The sequence below is a fragment of the Lissotriton vulgaris genome, chromosome 4_1, assembly GCF_964263255.1.
Source record: "Lissotriton vulgaris chromosome 4_1, aLisVul1.2, whole genome shotgun sequence".
Classification (NCBI taxonomy): Eukaryota; Metazoa; Chordata; class Amphibia; order Caudata; family Salamandridae; genus Lissotriton; species Lissotriton vulgaris.
This window is the reverse complement of record NC_141691.1, coordinates 921665321-921690771: the sequence shown is the minus strand read 5'-3', so window position 1 is coordinate 921690771 and position 25451 is coordinate 921665321. Positions and strand designations below refer to the sequence as shown.

At 48.4% G+C, this 25451-nt stretch overlaps 1 protein-coding gene across 1 annotated transcript in view; it reads left to right on the top strand.

Annotated features, from left to right (window-relative positions):
• Positions 1-24802, top strand: part of ELOVL2 (ELOVL fatty acid elongase 2) — a 560054-nt gene extending 535252 nt beyond the window's left edge. The window contains exon 8 of the mRNA XM_086965200.1: positions 20405-24802. Within this exon, the coding sequence (XP_086821326.1) occupies positions 20405-20524 (120 nt within the window). The 3' untranslated portion in view covers positions 20525-24802. The remainder of the gene's footprint in view (positions 1-20404) is intronic.
• Positions 24803-25451: the final 649 nt, after the last annotated feature.

Here is a 25451-nt window from a genome sequence, read left to right as displayed (position 1 = left end):
CTTAACTTTGTAGATCTCCAAAGCGGGGCTCACTGGTTTAAAAGTGGATGTATTTGCCATTTTAAGGATACCACCCGCTAACTGGGAGAGTTTGAGTTGGGCTTTCACCTGTTGGGGACCACAAGAAAGATTTTCATTGATCGTCACCCCCAGGTATTGAAACGTCTGTACCCACTCCAGTCTGACACTACCAAGAAGCGGTGTTGGGCCAGTGTGTGCCGGGGGACTGAAAATCATATATTTGATCTTATCAGCATTGATTTTCAGTCCCCGGCAACAACAGAAGTCGATAAAGCCATCCAGCACTCGCTGAATCCCTATAGGGGACTTGGAAAGCAGGAGGGTGTCATCGGCAAACATTATCGCTGGCACTCTCCTGCCTGCCAATCTCGGTGCGTCATTGTTGGGAACCGCGTCCACGTGCGCCACAACACCGTTCACTTACAGACAAAATAGGGTTGGTGCCAGGACGCACCCCTGCCTGACCCCCCTGCAAACTGGAAACCGGAACGACAGCACCCCCTCCCTACCACATCTAACCTGAGCATAATTTTGTGTGTGTAGCCTCATCAGGACGGCCAAAATTGTATTTGGGACTCCCATGTCCTGGAGCACCACCCACAATTTGCCCCTAGGTACTAGGTCGAACGCGGACCGGAAGTCCACGAAGACCATATAGAGGCTGCCACCCCCCAACTTTGCCGTCTTCCAAAATAACATTAGGAGACGTAAAATCTGATCCATGGTAGATGTTTTTTTTTTTAAATCCCGCCTGGTAGGGGCTGAGGATGTCGTGTTCGTCAATCCATTCTTGTAAGCGATCCGGGATTAGTCTGGAAATTTTTTTTGGAGGGACATCTATGAGGCTGATGGGCCTGTAATTGGTTGGGAGCAGAGGGGAACCCTTCTTGAAGATTGGAACAATCTCTGCTCCCAACCAAGTACCCGGTATCTCCATGCCCTCCAAAATCGCGTTGAAAAGGGCACAAAGGTAGGGGGCCCAAATCAACGGTTGATCTCCAAATAGATCACTGGGAAGCCCATAAAGGCCAGGGGCCTTGCCCATGGCCAACTTACTTATGGCAGGCTTAATACAATTCTTTGAGTTGGGTGGGCGTCGCTGCAGCAGGGGGTAGCGCGGAGCGGCCTCTTACGCCAGCCCCGTAGGTGAAGTGTGAGAGCAGGCCTGGTAGCATGATGTTGAGAAAGTGAAGCCGAAGAGAGATTCAGTGACTTTTTCTTGTGCTTTTGGGACTTACCCGACTTTGAGGAGGTCTTAGAGTGGTAAGATGAGCGACTGTAGGAACGGGCTCCTGGAACGTGGCCAAGATCGTCCACAGGAACAAGAACAGGACCGGGAAGGGCGCAGAGCCTTCTTTTGAGTCAGAAGCCTTCAAGTGCATCAACCTGTACTCAACGCAGGCCTTGAAGTCTGTCCTGACTGTGGCAGTCCCTGCAAGGCTTGAACCGTGAAGGTTTAGCAAGGAGCATGTTGTACTAGAAATCTGGGAGCAAAGCCCAAACATGTTGACTAAAAGTTGAAAAAGGTCAAATAAATGACCAAGGTAGGTACCAAAATGTCACTTCAGAAGTAGACAGTGCCAACACAGAGCCGAGTGGCTCCACCTACCGGCATGCAGAGGTACTACTCAAGTTTTTTGGAAACCTGGGGAATATTCTAAGGTGAGGAATTTGCAGTTAGTAATCTCTATCAGAATATAAATTGCACCAGACAAGAATATAGGGATTTTAAAATTAGTTTTAGTGACCAGACTTTTTGGATGGGTGGAAAAAGATCCCTGTTAAAGATTACACCTAAATTACATACTTTGTCCACAAGGCAACCGAGAACTGCAAGGTAGATGGAAGGCCAGCTGCACATTGGCAATTGTGCACTGGTTGACTGGACACAGAAGAATGATTTCAATTTTGTCATTAAGGCATATCCATTTGTTCTACCTCCATCTCTATACCTAAGGGAGACAATGGGACAGTTAGAAGGGATGTCAGATTTTTCTTCATGGTTCAAGTGGGGCCAAGTTTCACCTGCATAAATAAGATACACCAGCGTGTAAGAATCTAGGATGGGGGAAAATGAGCCATGCAAATATTGACTCCGCTTGTGAGGGCTGCAATTTTGGGAAGGTAAGGGCCCATCTTGGTTTGATGAACAAGTTACTTACCTTCGGTAACAATATATCTGTAAGAAACATAGGTTAGTTTTAGATTCCTTACCTTAGAATTACCCCCAGGCGTCAGACTGGATCCGGAAAGTTTTTTGTCAGCAGTACCCCTGCGAGTCGAAAGGTGGCGCCGATCGGCTCTGCGTTCGCCGTTGGTGTTATGGTTGCCAGGATGACGTCGCTGTAGCTACTTAGACGTCCCCTTCGCTTGCTGTCAGTTCCGTACACGACTTTCCACGCCAGAATCGCAGAGCCATGCAAGATACTGACCACTGCTGCACAAAATTTGGACCCTGAAAGGAATATCTTAACCCTAGAAGTCAGTTCGCAGAACCGGAAGGATGGGTGGAGCGGTAAGGAATCTATACCTAACCTATGTTTCTTACAGATATATTGTTACCGAAAGTAACTTGTCCATCTGAAATAAACAGTTAGTTATAGATTCCTTACCTTAGAATAGATACCCCAGCAATACCAATCCCGGAGGTGGGTCTGCGAACCAAGTTCACTCCAGAAAGTCCTGAAGAACAGACCGGCCAGAGAAGCCATCTCTCCGGACTTGGCAATCCTGTGCTTTGTGAGCGTGTGCAGCGATGACAAAAACAACTGGAGAGTGATAGAACAAACCACACTTAAAAGGAAATTAAGGTGGGAAAAGAGAAGAAGAAGTAGACAGAAGGTGAAGGAAAACCAAAGAAAGGTTTTTTAAGAACCCTCACTCACCACCTAGTGGTGACATGCTTCATCACTGGGTTCCCACTGAAAAGACATAGCGTCTTTCCAGTGTGCTACAACGCCTGTTTTGCAGCGGAGCTGGTTGTTTGTGAGTGTTGAGGGTGCAAACGAGAAAAAACAAAAAGTGCTATGTGAGTGCAGATTAAAAAGTGCGTAGTTGTGACAGTAAACTATTTTATTCAAGGTCCAACTAGCACTAGTAAAAACAAGGATAAGTGGAAACTCAGAGAAGGTATCTATAATTAAAGACACCTAGTCCACTGGGTGAAAAAATGGTCGACATGTTTCTGCTATTGGTGAGCCCAAGTCGCTCAGCTTTCGTCAGGACCAAAGGACAGTGATCCTCCGGTGGTATGCACACACTAAGGTGCACCCAGCCGTGAGGAATGTTATGTGAAAAAGGCTTAAAATTTCCGGAAAATTGTTCCAAAAATAATGACGGCTTAGAGCCGATTGTGACCCATGTAGCCAGTTGTTGGGGTCTGTACTTATGTAGGAAGAAAAACTCTCCTCATGGGCAAAAACGCGGTGGAGGGAATGCTTCACGTAGCGTTTGTTTCCGCTGACGACTCCCCACTCGGGACCTAAGTTTGTCAACACCGCGGCCTGTGTGCAGCGATGCCCATGTAGATGCCTAACAGATGTCACTAAGGGGGACTCAATGTCCCAAAGCAGTAGTTGCTGCCGTGGCCCTGGTGGAATGGGCACGCTGCCCCACTGGAGGTTCCTTCTTTGCCAAAGAATAGCACGCTTTAATTCACAAAATGACCCACCTAGAAATGGTCTGTTTGTGCACAGCCCGATCTTTTTTGGCGCCCATATAGCAAACAAAGAGCTGGTCATCCACCCGGAATTGCTTTGTGCAATCCAAATAAAATTAAACTGCACGTTTTGGATCCAGACGGTGGAGCCTCTCTTCATCTTTGGAAGGATGCGTAGGTGGAAAGAAGGAGGGCAAAGTGATAGTTTGTCCAATATGGAAAGGAGTAGCCACTTTGGGAAGGAAGGATGGACAAGTTCTAAGGACAACCTTTTCCAGATGGACAGTCGGAAAAGGAGGCATGAAGAAAGAGCTTGGAGCTCACTCACCCTGCGGGCAGAGGTGATAGTCACCAGGAAAGCAGTTTTTAAAGTCAGAAGCCTCAGAGGACAGTTATGTAGTGGCTCAAAGGGAGGGGACAAAAGAAACGCAAGAACCAAGTTCAAGTCCCACTGGGGCATTACGAAGGGGTCAGGAGGGAAAAAATGAGTAATGCACTTAAGGAAGCGATTTACAACAGGGGACTTGAAAAGAGAAGGCTGATCAGGAAGCCTAAGAAAGGCTGAAATGATGAGCTACCCCTTTATAGTGCCCAGAGAAGAACTCTGCTGGGCTAAAGAAAGGAGGAACAAGAGATCCTCAGAAAGGGGATCCACAGTCTTTGCTCCGCACCATTCCATAAATTTGTTCCATCTACAGATGTATACCGTTTTAGTGGAGGGACGCCTAGCTGCCAAGATAACATCACAGACTTCGGACGGCAGGTCTAATGACTTCAACTGCCACTGCTCAATCTCCACTCAAGGAGGTGGAGGCTGGACAGGTCGGGTGGAGGACCGTCCCCTGCTGTTGCGACAGAAGATCCTCCCAAAGAGGCAGTCTAATCGGAGGATCGATGGCAATATGTAGCACCTCGGGATACCAGACTCTTCATGCCACCAGAATGACTTGGGCCCGGTCGCGCCTGATCTTCTTTAGCACTATGGGCAGAAGTGGTATAGGCGGAAAGGCGTATAGAAGACCACAACTCCACTTGCGACGAAAACCGTCACCTAGCGAATGCTGGCTTGGAAATCCAACTCGCAGAATTGCTGAGATTACGCATTCTTTTCCGTGGCAAATAGATCTAACCAAGGCTATGCCAATGTTGAAAGAGACCTTGCTCCACCTCCGAGTGAAGACACCATTTGTGATCCATCATGCACCTGCGGCTGAGTTCATCCGCCCTGGGGTTCAGTGAACCTGCCAGGTGTTGAACCACCAGGGATATGCCCTGATGTTCCAGCCCTGTCCAGAAGGGGAGGGCTTCGTGACATAGGGTCCACGACCCCACCGCACCTTGTTTGTTGCAGAACCACATGGCGATGGGGTTGTCCTTGAAAACCTGCACTACTCTTCCCTGGACAGGGGGAAGGAATGCTTTGAGTGCAAGACAAATCGCCCGAAGCTCCTGAATGTTTATGTGGAGCACGGACTCCGCTGGAGACCAGAGGCCTCTGATCTCCGCCTCCCCCATGTGACTTTCTATCCCAGAAGTGACATCGGTTACCACTGTGAACTCTGGTTGGGGAAGGGAGAGGGATCTGCTGTCGAGCCAATCCTGGATCGTTAGCCACCACTGCAATTGGTGTGCAGTGCCACAGAGATCTGGACGCAATCCGTCAGGTTCCCCTGATGGTGTACCCACTGACACCTCCGCATATGCCATCTGGCATGGTCCACCAGCAGGATGCATTCAGGCCCAGTAGCCAAAGGGTCATCCTGACCTAAGAACGAGTTACTTACCTTCAGTAACAATGTAGCTGGTTGAAACACAGTCTAGCCGCAGATTCATTAACTTAGAATATCCCCAGGCGTCAGACTGGATCCGGAAAACCTTTCCTCAGCAGTACCTCTGCACACTGGGGAGCGGCGGCGCCCGGCTCCATCCTGACGCCATCCACGAAAGTGACGTCAATGGAGCCATTATAAGACCCCCAGGCGTGCTGATGTCAGTTTTTTACAGTGAAACTTTTGCGCGCCACAACGCGGAGCCATGACAAAAACTGCAAGTGTACAGGAAAAGTGTGTCAAAAAGAGCAAAAACCTTTGAAACAACAATGGTAAGAACTCATAGAATGAGAAACAACACCATGTTGAAAGTTTACTCAACACTTGAAGGGGCTGAAGGGACTGAAGGGAGTGAACAGAGCACCCGCCCCAGGAGAAATTCCATCAAAGCGAAGAGCCCCCCCCCCCTCCCCCAAGAGGTAACGGCAGTGGAAATGAATGGCATGACAAACAAAGGACAGTTCGCAACCACAGCATGGAATTGTAAAGGACCACAAGACTGGAACAACATACATGACTCATGACAAGTAACCAGAAGTGAACAACTACATAGAATGTTCACCACCCCCCCACAGTGACCCATGACCTGTAGCATAGTCAAATAGAATCTCAACCCAATCGACTGCAGCATAGACAAGCAGGCCCCAAAGAAATGGGGAGAAACAGACAAGGGAGGAGGGAGGGTAGGAAAATATGCGAATCTCCATGCTTGAGGAACCCAGGTGGAGCAGCATTGAAAAAAACAGAACCTAGCCACCCAAAAACGAGAATGGGTGGAAGGCCTATGTACCCAAAACTGAATGGAACACCCTGCCCAGGAGGTAGGTGATGAGAGCACCCCTCAGGAAGACCAATGCCACCTGTAAGGAGGCGAGGTGGTAGAACCCCACCTGGAAAGGTCCTCACAGAGTGGGAAGGATGGGTGGGCATTATGGAATCTGCGGCTAGACTGTGTCTCTACCAGATACATCGTTACTGAAGGTAAGTAACTCGCTCATCTGATAGACATCTAGCCGCAGATACGTTAACTTATATTAGATGCCAAAGCCCTATCTAATTGGAGAAGGGTCTGCGACTGAAACCCACCAAGTACCAAGACAACTTATCTGTCAATAACATTGACTAATCACGGTGGGAACAACAGTGCCAGTGCGGCTGACGCCAGACCTGTGAAGTCCTGTAAGGGAGCATGAACAAGGGGAGGCAAAGGCACCACATCCGTCAAAGGACGTTACAAGACCTCCCTCGTCCAGACAGGGATGAAAGGATACACAGAAGCATAAAGGGCAGTGCAGAATGGAAGAAAGTATAGTAACTTCTGCAAAAAGACAGTGAACTGAGCACCGGATCCCATGGATCCGCCAGAGACAGAGTCCCAGAAAAAGGGGTAAGATAGTATGCCGTCATCAGAGCATCCCAACATACACCACAGAGGATGCCAAAGAGTGAAATGTGAGGGGACAGATGTCACCATGCAGAGATATACAGAGACTCCCAGGAGATACAGGCATGTGGATGATAGGATACAAACAAGGAGACAGAATGTACCGTAAGAACCACACCACAACTAAACAAAAGCCCAGGGAATGGAATTATCAACAGCATGCATTCAGCGGCAAAGAAAGGCGAGCGCATCAACAGGTAGGCAACCAGCCATCCGTACTCAGAGGTACAAATGGCGAAGGGAAACAGGCATAGCCGGGAACACACAGAGTGCTCTCTACCAGATACATCGTTATTCTTCTTCAGGATACTCGTCATTATACAATGTCTGTATGGTACTGTATCTACCCTTTTTCTGAAAGACCTCTGTCAGTGTATTTCACGCTCCTTCCTCATGAGTGTAGTGGTCAGTGTCCCCGCCTGTCTAAAGGGGGGACCACGGTCCTGCCCACGCACGTCATCCGTAGGGGATGGCATGAGGCTAATTCTGCCACCAAAATGTGGAGGCTCTAGAGCCTGAGGACATCCAAGTCCCTGCCAGTACAAGGGGTCTCGCCCAGAAAGACAGCGAAACAACCCTGGGGTGGCGAACCCATAGAGGGTGGTGAAACATAGGGGCCTCCTAAGAGTTGGCATCCACAACCCAATGAACAGCTGTGGATGGCGTTGATTGCTGTCGATAAACCCTGAAGGAGCCTAGTCTGTCTGGGAGAGGGGGTAACCCAAAGACGGATAATAAGGCCAATGAATAGGCCTCCATCTGGGCCCGGGTCACCCCAGCTCCAGGACATTGTAGGTAAGCGGGGGCCCGTGTCCGTTAGAGAAAGGCAGCATTGGGCCCCACCGTTGGGTGAGGCAGACGACCTCTGTGGCTTCTTTTTCTTGTGCTTACCTGCAGCAGGAGAGCGACATCCGCTGGAACGACTCTGCAACCTGTTCTGAACCAACCCCCTCTGCACAATATGGAGACCGGCGGCATGAGGGCTGCAAATGGAACTGGACATCTGAGCAGACACCAACTTAATGCACCGTTCTCGCAGGGATTTCAGCTTTAGCCGGCAGCATGCGTCGCACTCCTCAGAGTTGTGGTGCTCTCCCAAGCACCACTTACAGATTGCATGTGGATCCATCACCGATATCTGCCGCGTACAGGATTCACACGCTTTGAAGCCCGAAGGCATCACACACTGTTGCCGGATGCCAGAAGGCATTGAGAAAGCATGAAAAACAAAATCATGCCAGAGGTAAGCACTTCTCCAGATCCGTGTTGGGACGCAGAAAAGAAGAAAACTGACCTTAGCACACCGGGGAGTTCTTATATGACTCCATTAACATCACTTCCGTGGGCGACATAAGAACCAAGCCGGGCGACGCCACCCCGGCATGCAGAGGTACTGCTGGGGAAAAAGGTTCCGGATCCAATCTGATGCCTGGTGATATTCTAAGTTAAGGAATCTGGGGCTAGATGTCTATCAGGTATGTGGGTAGAGAATGAAAGATAGGTATTACAGCCCAAATATCCCGGACTCACTGTTCGGGAGGCAAGACCCGAAACTGCGTTGTGTCCAGAACCGCTCCGATAAAAAGGAGCTTCTGAGAGGGAGTCAGGTGTGACTTTGGCACGTTGATAGAGAACCCCAGCGAATGCAGGAGGTTGGCCGTAGTCTGGAGGTGGGAGACAACAGTCTGGGGTGAGCCGGCCTTCAACAGCAAGCCGTCGAAATAGGGGAAAGACTGGAACCCCTGATCTGTTCAGATTAGCTGGGACCACCGGCATCATTTGCGTGAACGCCTGAGGGTGCTGGTAAGGCCAAAGGGGAGCATGGTAAACTGAAAGTGCTTGTGGCCTACCGTGGACTGTCAGGACGGGAATGTGAAAGTAAGAGTCCTGCAAGTCCAATGCTACCATTCTATCTCCATGGTCGAGGGCAGACAGGACCTGAGCTAGTGTCAACATTTTCAACTTCTCCTTCCGGAGGAAGCGGTTGGCGTCCCTGAGAACCAAGATAGGACACAGGCCTTTGTCCTTCTTAGGTACCAGAAAGTAGTGGGACTAACAACCCCAACCTACTTCTGGGACAGGAACTCGCTAGATGGCACCCTTGGCCAAGAGTGCCAAATCTTCCTGTTGGAGAAGGGCCAGATGATCCTACAACATGCGATGGTACTGAGGTGGCATGGATGGAGGGGTAGTCTTGAAGGGGAGGGAGTAACCCCTTCGGACTATTTGCAAAACCCACCTGTCTGATGGGATGGTGTACCAGTGGGGGAGGTGATGGCCAATCCGGCCACCCACTCGCGATTGGTGGCCCTGAAAGGTCGGACTAGGAGGGTTTGGAAGCTGCAGCAGAGGGGTCTGTGGTGGACCGGCCCACCCACTGGCCCCCAGAATCAGGGTGGTGGTTCCCGCGCAGGGTCTGAACAGCTTGCACTGGCCTGCGGCTCTGGGCGAGACATGGCGGGGCACCCCTTCCGTAGCCACGAAAGGGGCGAAAAGCAGACTGGCAGGGCCGGTGGTGGAGAGGCGCGATGACCTAGCCGTATCCTGAGAGTCCTTAAAGCGCTCCAGCGCGTTGTCTGCCTTGTCGCTGAATAGGCGAGGGCCATCAAAGGGCATGTCCATAAGAGTGGATTTGACAACCCCTGAAAAGCCAGTCGACCTCAACCAGTCAAAGGTCTACCAACGAGGGAATCGTCTTGCGAGTGAGTCGGGGGTATCCAGCCCACAGTGGATGGTAAACTTTTTTGCGTCTCTCCCTTCGGCAACTGCCGGAAGAGTACGGCCAGGCCTCCTCCATGCACTGAATCAGCACTTGCGCCACTGTTTCCCACACGGAGGGGGTATAATGGCCCAACAGACATACAGTGTTTACCGACCGCAGTCCCAAGCTGGGGGAAGAAAACATCTTCTTCCCTAAAAGGTCCAGCTTTTTGGATTCCCTTTCAGGTGGTGTGCTAGGGAATGCGTCTTTGGAAGAAGAAGCTTGGACCACCAAGCTCTCAGGTGTGGGGTGTTGGCAGAGGAAAGATTTGTCACCCGTACACAGGCGGTGGCGTCAGGAAATCATCCTATCCACAGGAGCACTGTGTTGGGCCTTGAGCAGGTGCCCAAAAGGATGTCAGTGAGGGCTTCATTAAACGGAGGCAGGGGCTCCGAAGAGCTCACCGCTAGTTGAAGCACTTCGGTCAGGAGGTTAGTCCTGACTGCCTCCGTAGGTAGCTCGAGGTACAGAGCCTCGGCCGCTCTACGCAACACCACAGCGAAAGACGCTCCCTCCTCTATAGCCACGGTAGGAGGAGACAACATGCCAAGGTCTGTTGAGGTATCCAGACCACAGGCTTCCCCAAGTTCCTCTCTCCAGTCCAGTTCATAGCCTAACTGGTCAGTTAGAGGGTCACCCAGTCCTTCTCTCCCTCTTCTGGCTGCCAATCTGGTCTAAAAGCGCCAGGGTAGAACAGGGGCACGAAAGTACCCATTGACGCCGGACCGGCTCCGTGTCTCCATCGAGGTGGAGACCGGGGTCGGCTTACGTGGTGCTGGTGGAATCGGCACTTAGGGGGGTGTCACATGGTCAACTGGCACCAATCCAGTCCTGGATCCAAGGGGGTCTTGCTGCGCCGGTGCCCCCAGCCGAGTTGCATCGGCCGACGGGCTGGAAGAAGTCAAAGAGTGACGATGCTTCTTCGACTTCTTCTTGTGCTTCGACTTACCTGACCCAGAGTGTGAAGACTTGGAAGATGAATGATGGTGTTGGCTCCGCGACTGGTCACTTGACCTCCTACTTGACTGGGACCTCAAACGGCACGGAGCCGACTGCCGGGCCGTGAGAAGCTTTCGGGACCGCTCCTGCAAAGACTTCGGATTCATGGTCCAGCAGTCGGAGCCCGACTTGGCGTCGTGGTCTCGCTCGTGGTGTGGATCCGTCACCGACATTACAGGAACCGCAAGTATTGAAGCTGGGCATCCCTGACATGCACCAGGAGACAAAGCCTCAAAAATGGTGTTGACCAAAGTCGGCAATAAAAGTCATTCAAAAAGTGACTGGAGGTACCGCTCTCCCCAGATCTGCACTGGCTGGTGTGAAAAAAGAAAACTGCCATTAGCAAGTGAGGGTGGTGTCTAAGTAGCTACCCCAATGTCATCTCCGCTACGACAAACGCAGAGCCGACTGATGCCACCTTTTGACGCACAGGGGTACTGATGATGAAAAAAAATTCCAGATCCAGTCTGACACCTGGAGGTAATTCTAAGGACTATAACTAACTGTTTCTTTCAGGTGGCTATTCTTAAAAGAAAGAAGTGAGCCATACCCATACTGACTAACTGAGGGTAGTTGATTTGGACTGTCTTTCAAAGGTAATCAGTGTTGTTGAAACCTGCTGAGAAAGTGCATGGGCATTGCCATGGACACAGGAGCTCAGGTGGTCCCATCTGATGTATTAGAGGGTGGTTGCAAGTCCGATTGGAAATCACTCAACAGTTTATTGGCTTCCAAATGACCATGTAATTAGCAGATTACAACAGTTTTGAGTGCCTGTGCAACACATGGGAGCCTGGAGATGGGTCTCTTGTGATCGGTTTCTTTAGGTATGAGTGTGATAAAGCATGTTTGGGGGTCTTGGAAATGGTTTCACCGGACTCCGAGGAACTGATACATCTGGTAGTGTTTGGTGTGAGTGCTAGGATACCCAGGCTGATGACTTGCACGTTACCAAGGACCAAAGGAGAAGAGGATTTCTAGAATTTGCCCAGGATATATTATGTGTCTGAATCAGAGCCCAGTGCTGCCCTAGAGAGCATCTGCACATTGAAAGCTTGGAAGGTCCATGAATGGTCGAGTAGTGTAATTCAGGTGGCTGCAGACCGCCAGAGTCAGAGAGTATGCATGTTGAATGGCTAGTGTCTGATTGATTAAGAGACAGACACATTTATTGCAAAGACCGGGAAATGGGGAAGATGACCTATTAAAGGGGTCATTGAAGAACTTTTCCTTGTAGATCTGGAATAATTCCATGGTGGAGGTTATGGTTTCAGTGATGCAGGATTAGAAATGGTCTTTGTTTGCTCTGTGTCAAGCAGCTTTGCAAGCTGTTGCATAGGACAGGTTGTGTGATCAGATAGTGGAAATTATTTGATTCAGCATATTTTAATCACCCTACACAGATGTTTCAGGTGGTGGAGATGTGCACTGAACTACTTTGGGAATTTGGGGGGTCCTAATTATGGTTTAAGATTTGAGCCAGAGTATCTAGTGAATGGGTAAGTTTACATTCAAGGTTGGTTCTATTGTCAACAGGAGTGTCTAGTGGGAGTAGGGAGTATTTGGAGTAGGAGTTGGGTAAAAGCTTCAAGTCATACATTGTTCAGGTTGAAACTTGGAAAGAGTTGGCCCTAAAATGAGGAATTTTTAGGCTTGCCATTTAGCTTGTTGGTGATGTGATGTACAATTTAACTAGGAAAGGGGCGGACCATTAGGGTTAACGAATGTGAAGGAGATGGAGCTCCAATATTAGGGAGAACAGTAGGTCCAGACTAAGACCAACTTCATGGAATGGTTGATGACATGATTACAGAAACCAAGGAGGGCCCCATCCAACAGTACAGAGCCAAGAGAGCAGATTTATAAAAACGAAATGGTCTACTGAGGATGGAATCCCAGTTTCCTCAATCACCATGAAATGTCCTCATTTGCTATCTGGTGTGGAGCACCAACAGGATCCATGAGACCGTCAAGCCTAGCTGGTGTAGCCCTGCAAGACTAGAATCAGTGACTGAGACAGAAACATATCCTAAATTCGGCAATCCTCAGAGTATAAGGAAAATCCGTCATAGATATTCTGTTTAGCACTACTCTTATGAAGGTCAGTCTCTGTGTGGGCAGAAGGTGAGAATTCTGGGTTTGATGGTTAAGCCCAGTTCGTTCATGTGGATCATGGTGCACTGAATTTGTTCGGCAACTAGTGAAGGGACCACGCATTTACCAGCCAGTTGCTCGAATATAGAAATATGTGAACCCACAGCCTCCTTAGTGAAGCCATCACTTCCTTTGTAAACACTTGAGGTACAGTCAGACGAAGTTGTAGAGCAGAAAACTGATCGTGTTAGGCCCAATGGTGAACCTCAGGTTGTGCCTGTGAGTGAGTAGGAATGGCAGATGAAATTAGGATTCTTGGAGGTTCAGGGACAACAGCCAATCCCCCCCCCCCCCCACATTGAGGGACCTGCTTATGGGACAATATTTCGTTCTTGCCCTGCCGAATCAACAGATTCAAAAGATAGAAGCCTTTGTCATTCTTTGGGGACCAAGAAGTAAACATAGTAAAGTCCTGCCTCGAAGGGACCACCTGTATGGTCCCTTTGTTCAGCATAGCAAGAACCTCCATCTCCAGGATCGAGGCATGTTGTGGAGAGTACTGCCTTAGTTACAAAGGCTGTTGTTGATGGGACTGTTGCTCCCTTGAGAAGTCCCAAAGCTTCTTATAAAGTTGATGGAACTTTCAACAAGGAGGCCAGGTCCAGTGAGCGTGCAACTGTTTCTGAACCACTGCAAAGAAGATTCTTCTTTTTCAGTATAGAGCTGTTGGTCATGAAAGAGCAAATCTATTAAAGTCTCTCCGACATCTCCTGAGTAGCTTCTGGAGCACATTCGGGGCTGATGGTCAGGTCAAAAATTATTGTTGTAGGCCGAGACACTGTCTAGGTGGAGTTAAAGCTGCATGTACTGATTTGTTTGGAGGTGTCCAGGCATGCGTTGATCAGATGAATAATACTTTTCTTGAGTTCATGAACGTGGATAGTGGTATTTGTCGCTATCTCCCACAAAGAATGATGATAGTGGCAAAGAATGCATTCAGCGTTCACAGTCCAAGAGCTAAATATGTAGAAGTTAAGTCTTTTTGGCCCCTGAAGTCGAGACTTCGGTCTGGAGGGGCCATAAGAAAGGTTTAGCTGTAGCGAAAGAGCCTTGACCCACTAGGCTGTCTGGAGAAATGTGCAACAGAAACATTGCATCCAGAGGTGCCAGTTTACGTAATTGTGCATTTTGCTTGAGTACTGCGAGGCCTGAAAAGCATTTTCCCGAGGCAGGTAAAACCGACCCCAGGAGCTCTTGATTAAAAAGTAGCAGCTGCTCTGACACTGCCGAATGTGGCTGCAAGATTGCAGTTAAAATCTAGAAACTGTTAACGGCCCATCCTAAATACATTCAACAAGGCCTCGACCTGTTTTCAGTTGGCATCAGGAACTGCGCCTTCAGTACCTTTAAAATCAGGACCAGTTCTAACGAGGAGGAAGAGACTGGCTTTGGAGTAACAACATTGAATCTCCGAAAGGTACCTGCAGTGGGACCTTTTCCTTGAGGAAGAAGATGGCCTACCATTGCTGTGGTTTTTTTCTTTATATTTTTTACTTTATGACAAGCTCTCCCGGGAAATCATTCACTGTCAACAAACTTGCCAGATGGAGAATAGGACAACTTTGGGCAGTAATAACTCGGCTTCCGTTCTCTGATCTCTTTCCGATGCATAGAGAAGCAGGAGCCATAGGCTGATGGATTCAATCAATCAATCAATCAGGAGTTTGTTAAAGCGCGACTACTCACCCGTAAGGGTCTCAAGGCGCTAGGGGTGGTGGGGTGTGGGGGGGTGCAGGTTCCATTCCATCAAGGAGGGGGTCTGTCGAAGAGCCAGATTTTGAGGTTTCTTGCGAAGATGGGGAGCGATGTTGTCTGTCTGAGGTGGAGCGGAAGGGCGTTCCATGCTTTGGCCGCGAGGAAGGAGAAGGAGCGGCCTCCCGATCTGGTCTTTCTGGTGCGGGGGACCACGGCGTAGGAACGCTGGGCTGATCGTAGGGTCCTTTGGGGTGCGTGGAATTTGAGTCGGCTGTTCAGGTATGCTGGTCCGGTGCCGTGGAGGGCCTTGTGTGCGTGGGTGAGCATCTTAAAGGTGATTCTCGCCTCAACGGGGAGCCAGTGGAGTGTGCGCAGGTGCTGGGAGATGTGGCAGTGTTTTGGCAGGTTGAGGACCAGTCTTGCGACGGCGTTCTGGATGTTCTGTAGCTTGCGGATGAGGTTTTTGTTTATTCCGGCGTAGAGTGCGTTGCCGTAGTCGAGTCTGCTGGTGACCAGGGCGTGAGTGACTGTCTTTCGGTGTTCGAGGGGGATCCATTTGCAGGTCTTACGAAGGAGGCGGAGGGTGTGGAAGCAGGAAGATGAGACAGAGTTGATCTGGCGGTCCATTTTGAGCTCGGAGTCCAGGATGATTCCCAGGTTGCGTGCATGGTCTGTGGGGGTTGGCGGGTTTCCGAGGGCGGTGGGCCACCAGGTGTCGCTCCAGGCGTCGGGGTTTGGGCCCATGATGAGTACTTCTGTTTTGTTGGTGTTTAGTTGAAGGCAGCTGCTTTTCATCCATTTGGCGACGGCTTCCATGCCTTCTCGAAAGTTGCGTCTGGCGGTGTTGGGCTCGTTGGATAGGGAGAGGATGAGCTGGGTGTCGTCTGCATATGACACGATGTTGAGTCCGTAGGTTCTGACGATGGGGGAAAGTGGAGCCATGTAGACGTTGAAGAGCGTCGGGCCGAGGGAGGAGCCCTGGGGGACTCCGCAGGTGATCGGTGTGGGGTCCGAGAGGAAAGGGGGGAGTCTGACCCGCTGCGTCCTACCGGAGAGGAAGGAGCAGATCCAGTCGAGGGCCTTGTCCTGGATTCCTGCATCGTAGAGTCTGCGTATTAGGGTGCGGTGGGAGACTGTGTCGAACGCCGCTGATAGGTCGAGGAGGATGAGGGCTACTGTTTCTCCTTTGTCCAGTAAGGTGCGGATTTCGTCTGTTGTGGCGAGGAGGGCGGTTTCCGTACTGTGGTTTTTTCTGAAGCCGGATTGGGAGGAGTCGAGGATGTTGTGTTCTTCAATGAATGTGGCGAGTTGGCTGTTGATGGCTTTCTCAATGACTTTCGCTGGGAACGGGAGCAGGGAGATGGGTCTGTAGTTTTTGAGGTCGGTGGGGTCCGCTGAGGGTTTCTTTAGGAGGGGGTTGACCTCGGCGTGTTTCCAGTCGTCGGGGAACGAGGCGGTCGCCAGGGAGCGGTTGATGGTTTGGCGGAGCATGGGTGCGATGGTGTTGGCGGCTCTGTTGAAGATGTGGTGGGGGCAGGGGTCCGTGGGGGCCCCTGAGTGGATTGACTTCATTGTCTTCAGTGTGTCTTCGGTGGTGAGGGCTGTCCAGTCATCAATCGCTGGTTTCCGGGTGTCGGGGGTGGTTGGTGAGGGTTCAGTGTGTTGGTTGTCTTCGTCGAAGTTGTCGTAGATGCTCTTGATTTTGTGGTGGAAAAAGATGCTGAGTTTGTCGCAGAGGTCTTGTGAGGGAGGGATGTCGGTAGACTCGCTGGTGGGTTGGGCGAACTCCTTGATGATGCTGAAGAGTTCCTTGCTGTTGTGTGCGTGGGTGGAGATTCTGTCTTCAATCACTTTTTTCCTCTTTTCTCTGATGAGTTGATGGTGGGCGTTGGTGGCGGCTCTGAAGTTGTTGTGGGCTTCTGTGGATTTGGTGTTTCTCCAGGCCTTTTCAAGGTGGCGGCATGTGCGCCTGGACTCTCGAAGTTCAGTGGTAAACCATCTGGCTTTCTTTGCACAGGTATTGTTTTTCTTGAGGGGGGCTATGGTGTTGGTGCTGTCCGAGATCCATCTATGCAGGGTTCGGGCTGCGGTGTTGGGGTCGTCGTTTTCCGCGATGGTTGGGGTGGAGTTGTTGAGTGAGGAGGTGAGCTGGTCATCGGTGATTTTGGTCCAGTTTCTTTGTGGAAGCAGGTGCTGGTGTCTTTGGATGGTGGGTGTTCTGAAGGTGAAGTGGACGCAACGATGGTCGGTCCATGGGAGTTTGGTGGTGTGGCTGAAGGTGATGGAGTTTCCTGTAGTGAAGAGGGGGTCGAGGGTGTGTCCTGCTGAGTGCGTGGGCTCGGTCACGATCTGGCGGAGTCCAATGTTGTGGAGGTTGTCCAGGAGGGATGTGGTGTTGGGGTCCAGTTGATTGTCGAGGTGGAATTTGAGGTCTCCCAGCAGGGTGTAGTTGGTGGATGCGATGGCCTGCGGGGAGATAATGTCCGTGATGGAGTTGGCGAAGGGTCCGCGGGGTCCAGGGGGTCGGTAGATGAGGGTTCCTCGGAGGGCGGCGGTGGGGCTGGCCAGTATCTTGAAGTGAAGGTGTTCCATCAGTTCTGTGGACTCGTCAGGGAGTGTGCTCAGGCGAAGGCTGGATTTGTGGACGATGGCGATTCCTCCTCCTGGGTGGATGGGGCGGTCCTTCCTGGAGATCTTGTATCCTTGGGGGATGGCGATGGCGATGTCCGGTCCCGAGGTGGTGTTGGTCCAGGTTTCGGTGAAGAATGCTACGTCTGGGGTGGTGCTGTCGAGGAGGTCCCAGATTTCTGTTGCGTGTTTGTGGAGGGATCGGACGTTGAGGAGGATGCATTGCAGGTGTCTTCGGTTCGGTTGTGTTCTTGTGGGCGGGTTGTGCTGGATCCGTGTTCTTGGCGGTGCTGCAGGTGTGCCGGCAGCGGTGACAGCTGAAGGGTCCATGGGTGTCGGCTGGTGATGCTAGCTTGCAGTTGTTGTTGCAGCCTGGGTTGAGTGCGTGGAGTGCTGCTGGGTTGTAGCGTTGGCGGGCGGAGGTCCAGGGTTCCTGGTGCTGGTTGCGGACGGGTCGCAGACGGGCGCAGACGTGCTTGCCTTTTGATGCGCCTTCGGTGCACCAGTGGCGCGGCCGCGCAGTGGCCGCCATTAAGTAGGGGTCGGGGAGGGCTGGACAGCTGGGAGGCGGGGAGGGGAGCTGGATTGGGCCGGTCGTGCTGGGGGGGAGGGGCCGCGGGGCAGCAGCGGCGGGGAAAGGTAAAGGGAGGAAAGAAGGGATAAAGAAAAAAGGGAAAATAAGCAGAAATAAGGCACAAAAGAGCAGAGATGCAGAAAGGTGAAAGATAGAAAGGGTAAAAAAACGAGTGAAAACGAGTGAAGGAGCAGAGGGAGAGAAAGGGAAAATGGGCAGAAATAAGGCACAAAAGAGCAGAGGTGCAGAAAGGTGAAAGATAGAAAGGGGAAAAAAACGAGTGAAAACGAGTGAAGGAGCAGAGGGAGAGAAAGGGAGAATGGGCAGAAATAAGGCGCAAAAGAGCAGAGGTGCAGAAAGGTGGAAGATAGAAAGGGGAGAAAAACAAGTGAAGGAGCAGAAAGAAAGAAAGGAGACAGATGTCCACTGGACCACCAGGGATGAGGCGCAGGGAAACCTGCGGGTGGAGGAGGGCCTCGATCACCAACACTGAAGAGTGCAGGGGCAGGGGCACCTCACTTAATGGTGGAGCTGCGAGGGTGGGAGAGCAATTTCACTGACAATGAGTCAGTGGTCTTGCTCGCCTGTCCCCGCAGTGGCCGCCATTAAGTAGGGGTCGGGGAGGGCTGGACAGCTGGGAGGCGGGGAGGGGAGCTGGATTGGGCCGGTCGTGCTGGGGGGGGAGGGGCCACGGGGGCAGCAGCGGCGGGGAAAGGTAAAGGGAGGAAAGAAGGGATAAAGAAAAAAGGGAAAATAAGCAGAAATAAGGCACAAAAGAGCAGAGATGCAGAAAAGAGCAGAAAGGTGAAAGATAGAAAGGGTAAAAAACGAGTGAAAACGAGTGAAGGAGCAGAGGGAGAGAAAGGGAAAATGGGCAGAAATAAGGCACAAAAGAGCAGAGGTGCAGAAATGTGAAAGATATAAAGGGGAAAAAAACGAGTGAAAACGAGTGAAGGAGCAGAGGGAGAGAAAGGGAGAATGGGCAGAAATAAGGCGCAAAAGAGCAGAGGTGCAGAAAGGTGGAAGATAGAAAATGGAAAAAAACGAGTGAAGGAGCAGAAAGAAAGAAAGGAGACAGATGTCCACTGGACCACCAGGGATGAAGCGCAGGGAAACCTGCGGGTGGAGGAGGGCCTCGATCACCAACACTGAAGAGTGCAGGGGCAGGGGCACCTCACTTAATGGTGGAGCTGCGAGGGTGGGAGAGCAATTTCACTGACAATGAGTCAGTGGTCTTGCGGTCTTGTGGATTGTGGTCTAAGCCAAGACACCACATGCATACACCATGCAAATCCAGCAGAGATCTTTTTAAAGCATCCAAAACAGTGTTAAAACCGTGAAACCTTAGGAGACATTTGACCTAACCACTTTCAAAAGCTGAGGAGTTTCTTCAGTGAAGTACTGAGGAACTTTGGGCCTACTCCAATGAGGCACGGAAAAACAGCAAATAACTCCAGCACCTTATATGTCACAGTTCCATTGAATCCTGAGGGGTAAATCCACATTGTGCCTCCTAGTGGTGCTGGAGAGCTATTGCTTAGCAGGGTCGGACTGGCCTGAAGGGCAATCAGGCAGAGCTGACAGGATGGTCTGATAGGCAGGTTTTTGGCTGTTCGTGGGCCTCTTTAATGGTCTGCTTGGCCAGCTTTGACTGTTGATTTCCAAGATATTACAACAAACATTGCGTGCATCATGCTAAAATCCATGCAGTTTTCCATACCTTGCAAATAACCCATATTAATTTTGTCTTTACAAATTAAAAACTGCCACTTTGCAAAAAATGGGCCATTTTTAGGTTTCTAATTCACTAATGGGGCCCACTTTTATTTTGGTGCCCAAGCCTATTTTTTGTTCCAGTCAGATCTGTTGCTTAGGGTAACGTTTCCAGATTCAGTCTAGTGCCTAGAGGATGTTCCTAAGGTGAGGAGTCCACAGGAAGAAATAACCATCACATTTATGTATTGTTAACAGTTTCTATAAAGAACAAAAAATGATACAATATGAGTCATTATCTACCGGGTCATGGTTCAAGACCAAGCCAAGGTGAGATTCCAAGATGGTGAAAAAGTAATCACTGGTCCACACAAGCTCATATAGACCATTGGCTAACCAATCACAATGTACATGTGTTAGCAAGTTTTTATTTAAATGAACTCTTCCCGGGATCGTGGCATTTGGAAATAATATTGATAGCTTCAACCATGGGCATCAGCACTGTACAGCTTTAAAATTACAACTGTCAGTTAAAGACACAGTAACATAACTTAACAGTAAGCCGGGTGGGTCATGTTATTGTCTTTTATTCTCAACGAGTTCTCATTGCCTGATAATATATTTTCGGACAAACGAATGGAGTCTATGTAGAATCAGTTTTGGGGGAAAGAAAGTTGTTTACAAACAGTGTATTTTTTTAAGGAAGTTCTATGTTCTGAAATGTATTTTCATCTTGTTGACCCTATTTAAAAGTTTAATTCTACTTGGCAAATAACTTGAGAAGCGTGTGTGTGGTGGTAGTGGTGGAGGGGGGTTAGTTGCTCTATGTGACTGAAATGTTTTTATTTAGAGTGCCAGAAACCATGTTAGATCTGTCAGTGATTTAACCTGTCTGTTGTGACAATATTATTTTTGTTCTATCCTACAGACATACAAGAAAACCTCTTCGAAACAAGACTTGAAGGGGACCGCTACGTTGACAGAAGTCAAAAATGGTTTCCACAAAGACTATGCAAGTAATGGCGTCGTCTACAAGAAAGAACAATAACAAATAGGGCAACGGAGGACTATATTTTGACCCGAGAAACCGTCCTATATAAAAATTAAGAAAAATAAAAAAGCCCAGATGAACTATAGTGATGTAGGGCTTAGTAGATCTGCCGACATTCTCTTAAAGCTTACTGATTAATCTGTGCCCAAATTTTATTAATGTATCTTTCTTTAGGTTTTAACAATGGAATTGCACTAGCACATTCCATCAAAGGTTGACATCGGTATTATATCAATCCCAGGAGCTTTTGATGCCACTTCAGTTCTGCGTTCATAGACGGTTCCCATGGAAACATCTTCCAGCACTGTGAGGGAGTGCACAGCATCCTTATCATCACCGTTGCACAAAAGAGGGCTAGACAAAGTTAATACTGCGAACTTACTATGCAAGCAGCAGATCGGTGTCCACCACTGCAGAATCAGTCACAGTCCTGTGTCGTCTCCCACATCATCACCCGTGACGGAAGTTGGTACTTACTCCATACACATTTCTCATCCACCCTTTGTTAACCTTCTGCATTGCAGCTCCACTGGGAAGTAGGTCATTTCTGTTTGCTGTCACACGAAGAAGTTAGTCGCAAGATGCTGCGAGGTGTCTTCTGAGCACAAGCAGGCGCTATACAACACATTATAAAAATGACGAAGTGGGCTGTGGTACTACAGCAGAGCTTTACCACATTGCAACACATTTACATAAAAAACATGATATCACGCTTAAAGTCATTTTCTCTCATCTCCTGAAGCATAGAAAACACATCAGCTGAGGATTTTTAAGTATAGGCAAAAGGTAATTAGTGAATCAAATGAGATTAGATGAGAAGAAATAATGGTAAGGGATAGGGTACAACATCTGTGCAAAAAAAGAGGGAACGCATGCTGCTTTCAGCCTTTAAAACTTGCTTCAAGTGTCTTTGGCGCATGGAATCTCAGTCTCCTCCAATTCACCATAGTCCATTCCTTCATATCTGTAATCTTTAATAATTGTGGGAATAGACTGATGAAATTTCTGTCAGCAGGGACAGATTGGGTTGGAAAGAAAATAGGATTGGTGTGAAGATTCATTATCTTGCTGTTAGTATAGAGGCAGCTGAGTAATGGGGCCTGTTCCATTGATAATAACATGGAGACATAACCACAGCAGCTGGATACCTATTCCCAACTGAGGTGTGAAATTTACCAAAGCCGCACTTGAATCTTCATTACTGTAAACCTAAATACAAACACAATCTGGGTCTTTTGCCCTGATGGTGCATGTGTGCTTGTGACAATTGTGCGGTTGTGCACTATTTGTAGTAGGGCATCATGGCTGTCACAGCAGTAAATTATTAATTGAATGCTTCAGCTTACTGGAATTACTCCTCCTCTTGCACATAGATCCTACATACGTTTCATTTAACCAAACATATATAATTATCCATTAATGTTCCAATCACTTTGAACTGTGCATTCGATTCTCGTAAGACTTTTAGGAAGCACCATAGATCATGGTGTCTTACGCAGTGTGTTTGCACGAGTGGGAATTAACAGTTATTTTGCTGTACCAGACATCCTCATCCTTGCCCTCTTGTAAGCAAATTCTCTTTAGCTAGCTTAGTAACTAATTTATTTTGAAAAACGACCTCAGATGTAGGAAAAACTGACCGGCCACATGGGAATTAAAAAATATTGATCTTTGGTTGGAACAAATTCAATTGTGGAAGAACTCTGAACCACGCATTTGCAGCAAAGGCCTTTCAGGTGATGTACAATTAAGTTCAGAAGCAAGATCCCGCCAGTTATGCATCCGTAGAGAAACCTCTTTTCTTATTGTGACCATCTAGTAACTTTCCTGAAGTACACTGGAATGCTACTTAGTATTCTTTTTTGGTACAGTAAGATCTGATTTCGGCATAGCTGGTCTAAGTTTACCCATAGCTTGTTAGTTGCTCCATTTTGCACAGTGTACAATTTAGTTCTATAATTTTCTGTAACTTGTTTTATTTTTCTGTTGACCGCAAACATCCCTCCTTATGGGTTCATCAAAACCAAGATTGAAAGGTATTTGTTCAAAGTAAGTCTTTGTCTTCTGAAAGATCAAAGATATTAACGCTTGAAGGATGAACATTCCCACAGGGATTCAGAGGCATGTTCTTAAAGGCACCAGTGCTAAGAGGACTCCATGCTGTCGCTTCCCGTGCCAATCCATTAACAGATCAGTGTCACTTGCAATAACTCTGCCCAACTACAGCAGTCAGAGTAAGAGCACATCAATGTGGAATACACCAAGGTGAGCTCGAAGTAGTTTTATCAGCACATGGTTGCTGGTCTCAGGACAGTGGGCTTATGCATTCTTGAAGAGCCCATGGCTTTCATATCTAATACAAGGTATTTTTTCTGAACTTCAGAAAAAAATACTTCTGCCTACAAGAGGCAGGTCAGAACATATCTTCCAGAACGCATAAATGAAATACCAGTATTTGTAAACCGCACAGCTACCTCCGAAGTGGTGTCCCGGCGCTGGGGGCCCTCGGGAAGATTAAGCATGCTACTGCCCAGAGTCACAAGGTGCTGGGCTAACTGGCTGCCGTCACCGGGGATCGAACCGTGAACCTCTTAGTCCACAGTCAGGCACCCTGGGTGCTGCGCCACACCTCTTCCATATCATCCTGGAACTTCTTCCCGAAAGACATTTCTGTTGAAGGTGACAGCTAGCAATGACTGCAATTTTAGGGTGTTGCCCCTTCCCCCGACTTTGTTATACTGCGTACGATAACTTTATACTATAGATTTAATAAATGCCCTACCCAGCAGTGCTCTTTCTGTTGCGCATTGGATGTCTTTGAGGGCGGGGCTATTCCCTCTGATTGGCAGCAGGGACGTGTAATGTCCTAAATTGACATGTTGGATTGGGTGGCTGTCTTGCAATGGCCAGCTCCACGTGCACCTGATGTCTCTCCAATCTGTGCTGTATTAGGGAGCCAGGTTGTAACAAAGTCAGTGCCCTGGTCTCCTAATGAGCCCTCGGTTCACCTGCCCCAACCAATACGGGTTCAGCTCTCATGCGGTCTACTATTATAAACAGGATAAGAGCAATGTCTGGATTAGTTTGGTTAGTTGGATTCAGGCTTTCTATGAGACCCTACACATGAAGCATCATAGGGGTGGGAGGAAAAGAAAATGGCCAATTAATGTGGGGCTGATTTAGGTCTTGGTAGACGGGGTTCCTCCAGCACAATGGTGACGGATACCTTGTCCACCGAAATATACATCCCATAATATGCTATGAGATTTATATTTTGGCGACAGGATATCCATCACTGTTGTGACCAAGTAACCTATTCACCAAGCTCTATATCTGGCCCTTTGTCTTTATTTTGAAGCCACACAGTGATTGGCCATGTTTCTATGACAGTCTGTGCCGGTAATAACCTTCTCATTCAGAGAGCATTGTGTTGGAAGGTATACTGTGAAGATGAGCCGTCTACGGTCACAAAGCATATGTATGAAAAGAGGCAAATGTGAGCTCTCAGTGCGGCGATGATGTATTCTGACCCGGTGTGGATCGCTGAGTTAAGCGCTTACTTTTGAAATATGCATTAATCTGCATGTTATACGAGCGAATCCTGGTGAGGTTGATTTAGCCTTCAATGCATCGGAGAATTCTATTGTGAAGTGTCATTGGGCAATGTTTACTTACAATAGTAAGAAAGGGTACAACCGCGCAATATGCACTTCAATTAAAGTGTGTAGGTATTTTTGACGCTTAATGGCTTATGTCGGACAGGGTACCCTTTTGTATGTGGCTGAAATGAAGTTGGAGATTCTGCACATTCAGAGCCTACATCCCACTTGTTCTAGCGCATTATTAGTGTTAAAACATTATTGTGTGGACAGTTTCCTGGGGAGAGCCCAGCTAAACCACGTATTGCAGTCGCACTCACAAGGCTTGCAGACTCGTCAATCAGACTCGTCAACAACCTTTAAGCCTCTGACATGCCTCGAAATAGATGTGGTACAAATGATGGTCTCCATGCTATTTAAAGTGTTTAAGGATATTTTACACCTCATGCAAGTACCACAGAGGGTGGAGATCTAACATACCTGATAAACCCCAAGTGCCCTACTGGTCGCAAACCTATTTGAAATGCTGTATCTCAGAAACTAGTGAATTTATGTTAGAAATGGGTCTGCAAAATCATTGCTCCATTTCCCCCAACATGGCGAGCCATCAGGCATTGGCAACCTCATATTACATGTTTTTTACTTTAACTTGCTTAATAAAAATGAAAAACTTGAACCTGGAAATGCAGAAAACTGGCTGTGTTGAGTCCTCCAGCTAATTCTGTTAGCAAGAACAAATGTGCAAACCATTCACAAGTGACAGTACTGTATCAGCTAAATCCACCAATAAAACAAATAGATGGCATGGCTGCTGAATGAAAAGGAACAAGTTACACGTCTTTTAAAAGCACCAAATGTATTTGACGACATTAATAAATTGACTAGTTGTATTAAAACCTTGGCAGCGGAACCAAAGTATATCAAATCTAGTCGTAGGATGCGCCGAAATATGGGAACAGTCTTTGCAACGCAATTTTTACATCCCAGTGCCTTTACCACGCATTTGTTACCCCACTTTTTAGCACTATAGGCATTTACCACTCATTTAAATATTTAAGTATGGGCTGGGGTGAGATATATATATATATATATATATATATATATATATATATATATATATTGAAACTTGTAATATGTGGTAATAGCATGCGAGGTAAAGGCATACGTTCTAAACAAATGCATTTTAAAGGCATGCAATGTTTTTACTAGTGTTGTACCGTCAAACAACCCTAAAACATCGGTCTTTAAATTTCAACATAGCAACATCTACTTTGAATTCTTTTCAGTTTTCCCAAATCTATTCATGCAGTACAACAAAAAAAAAA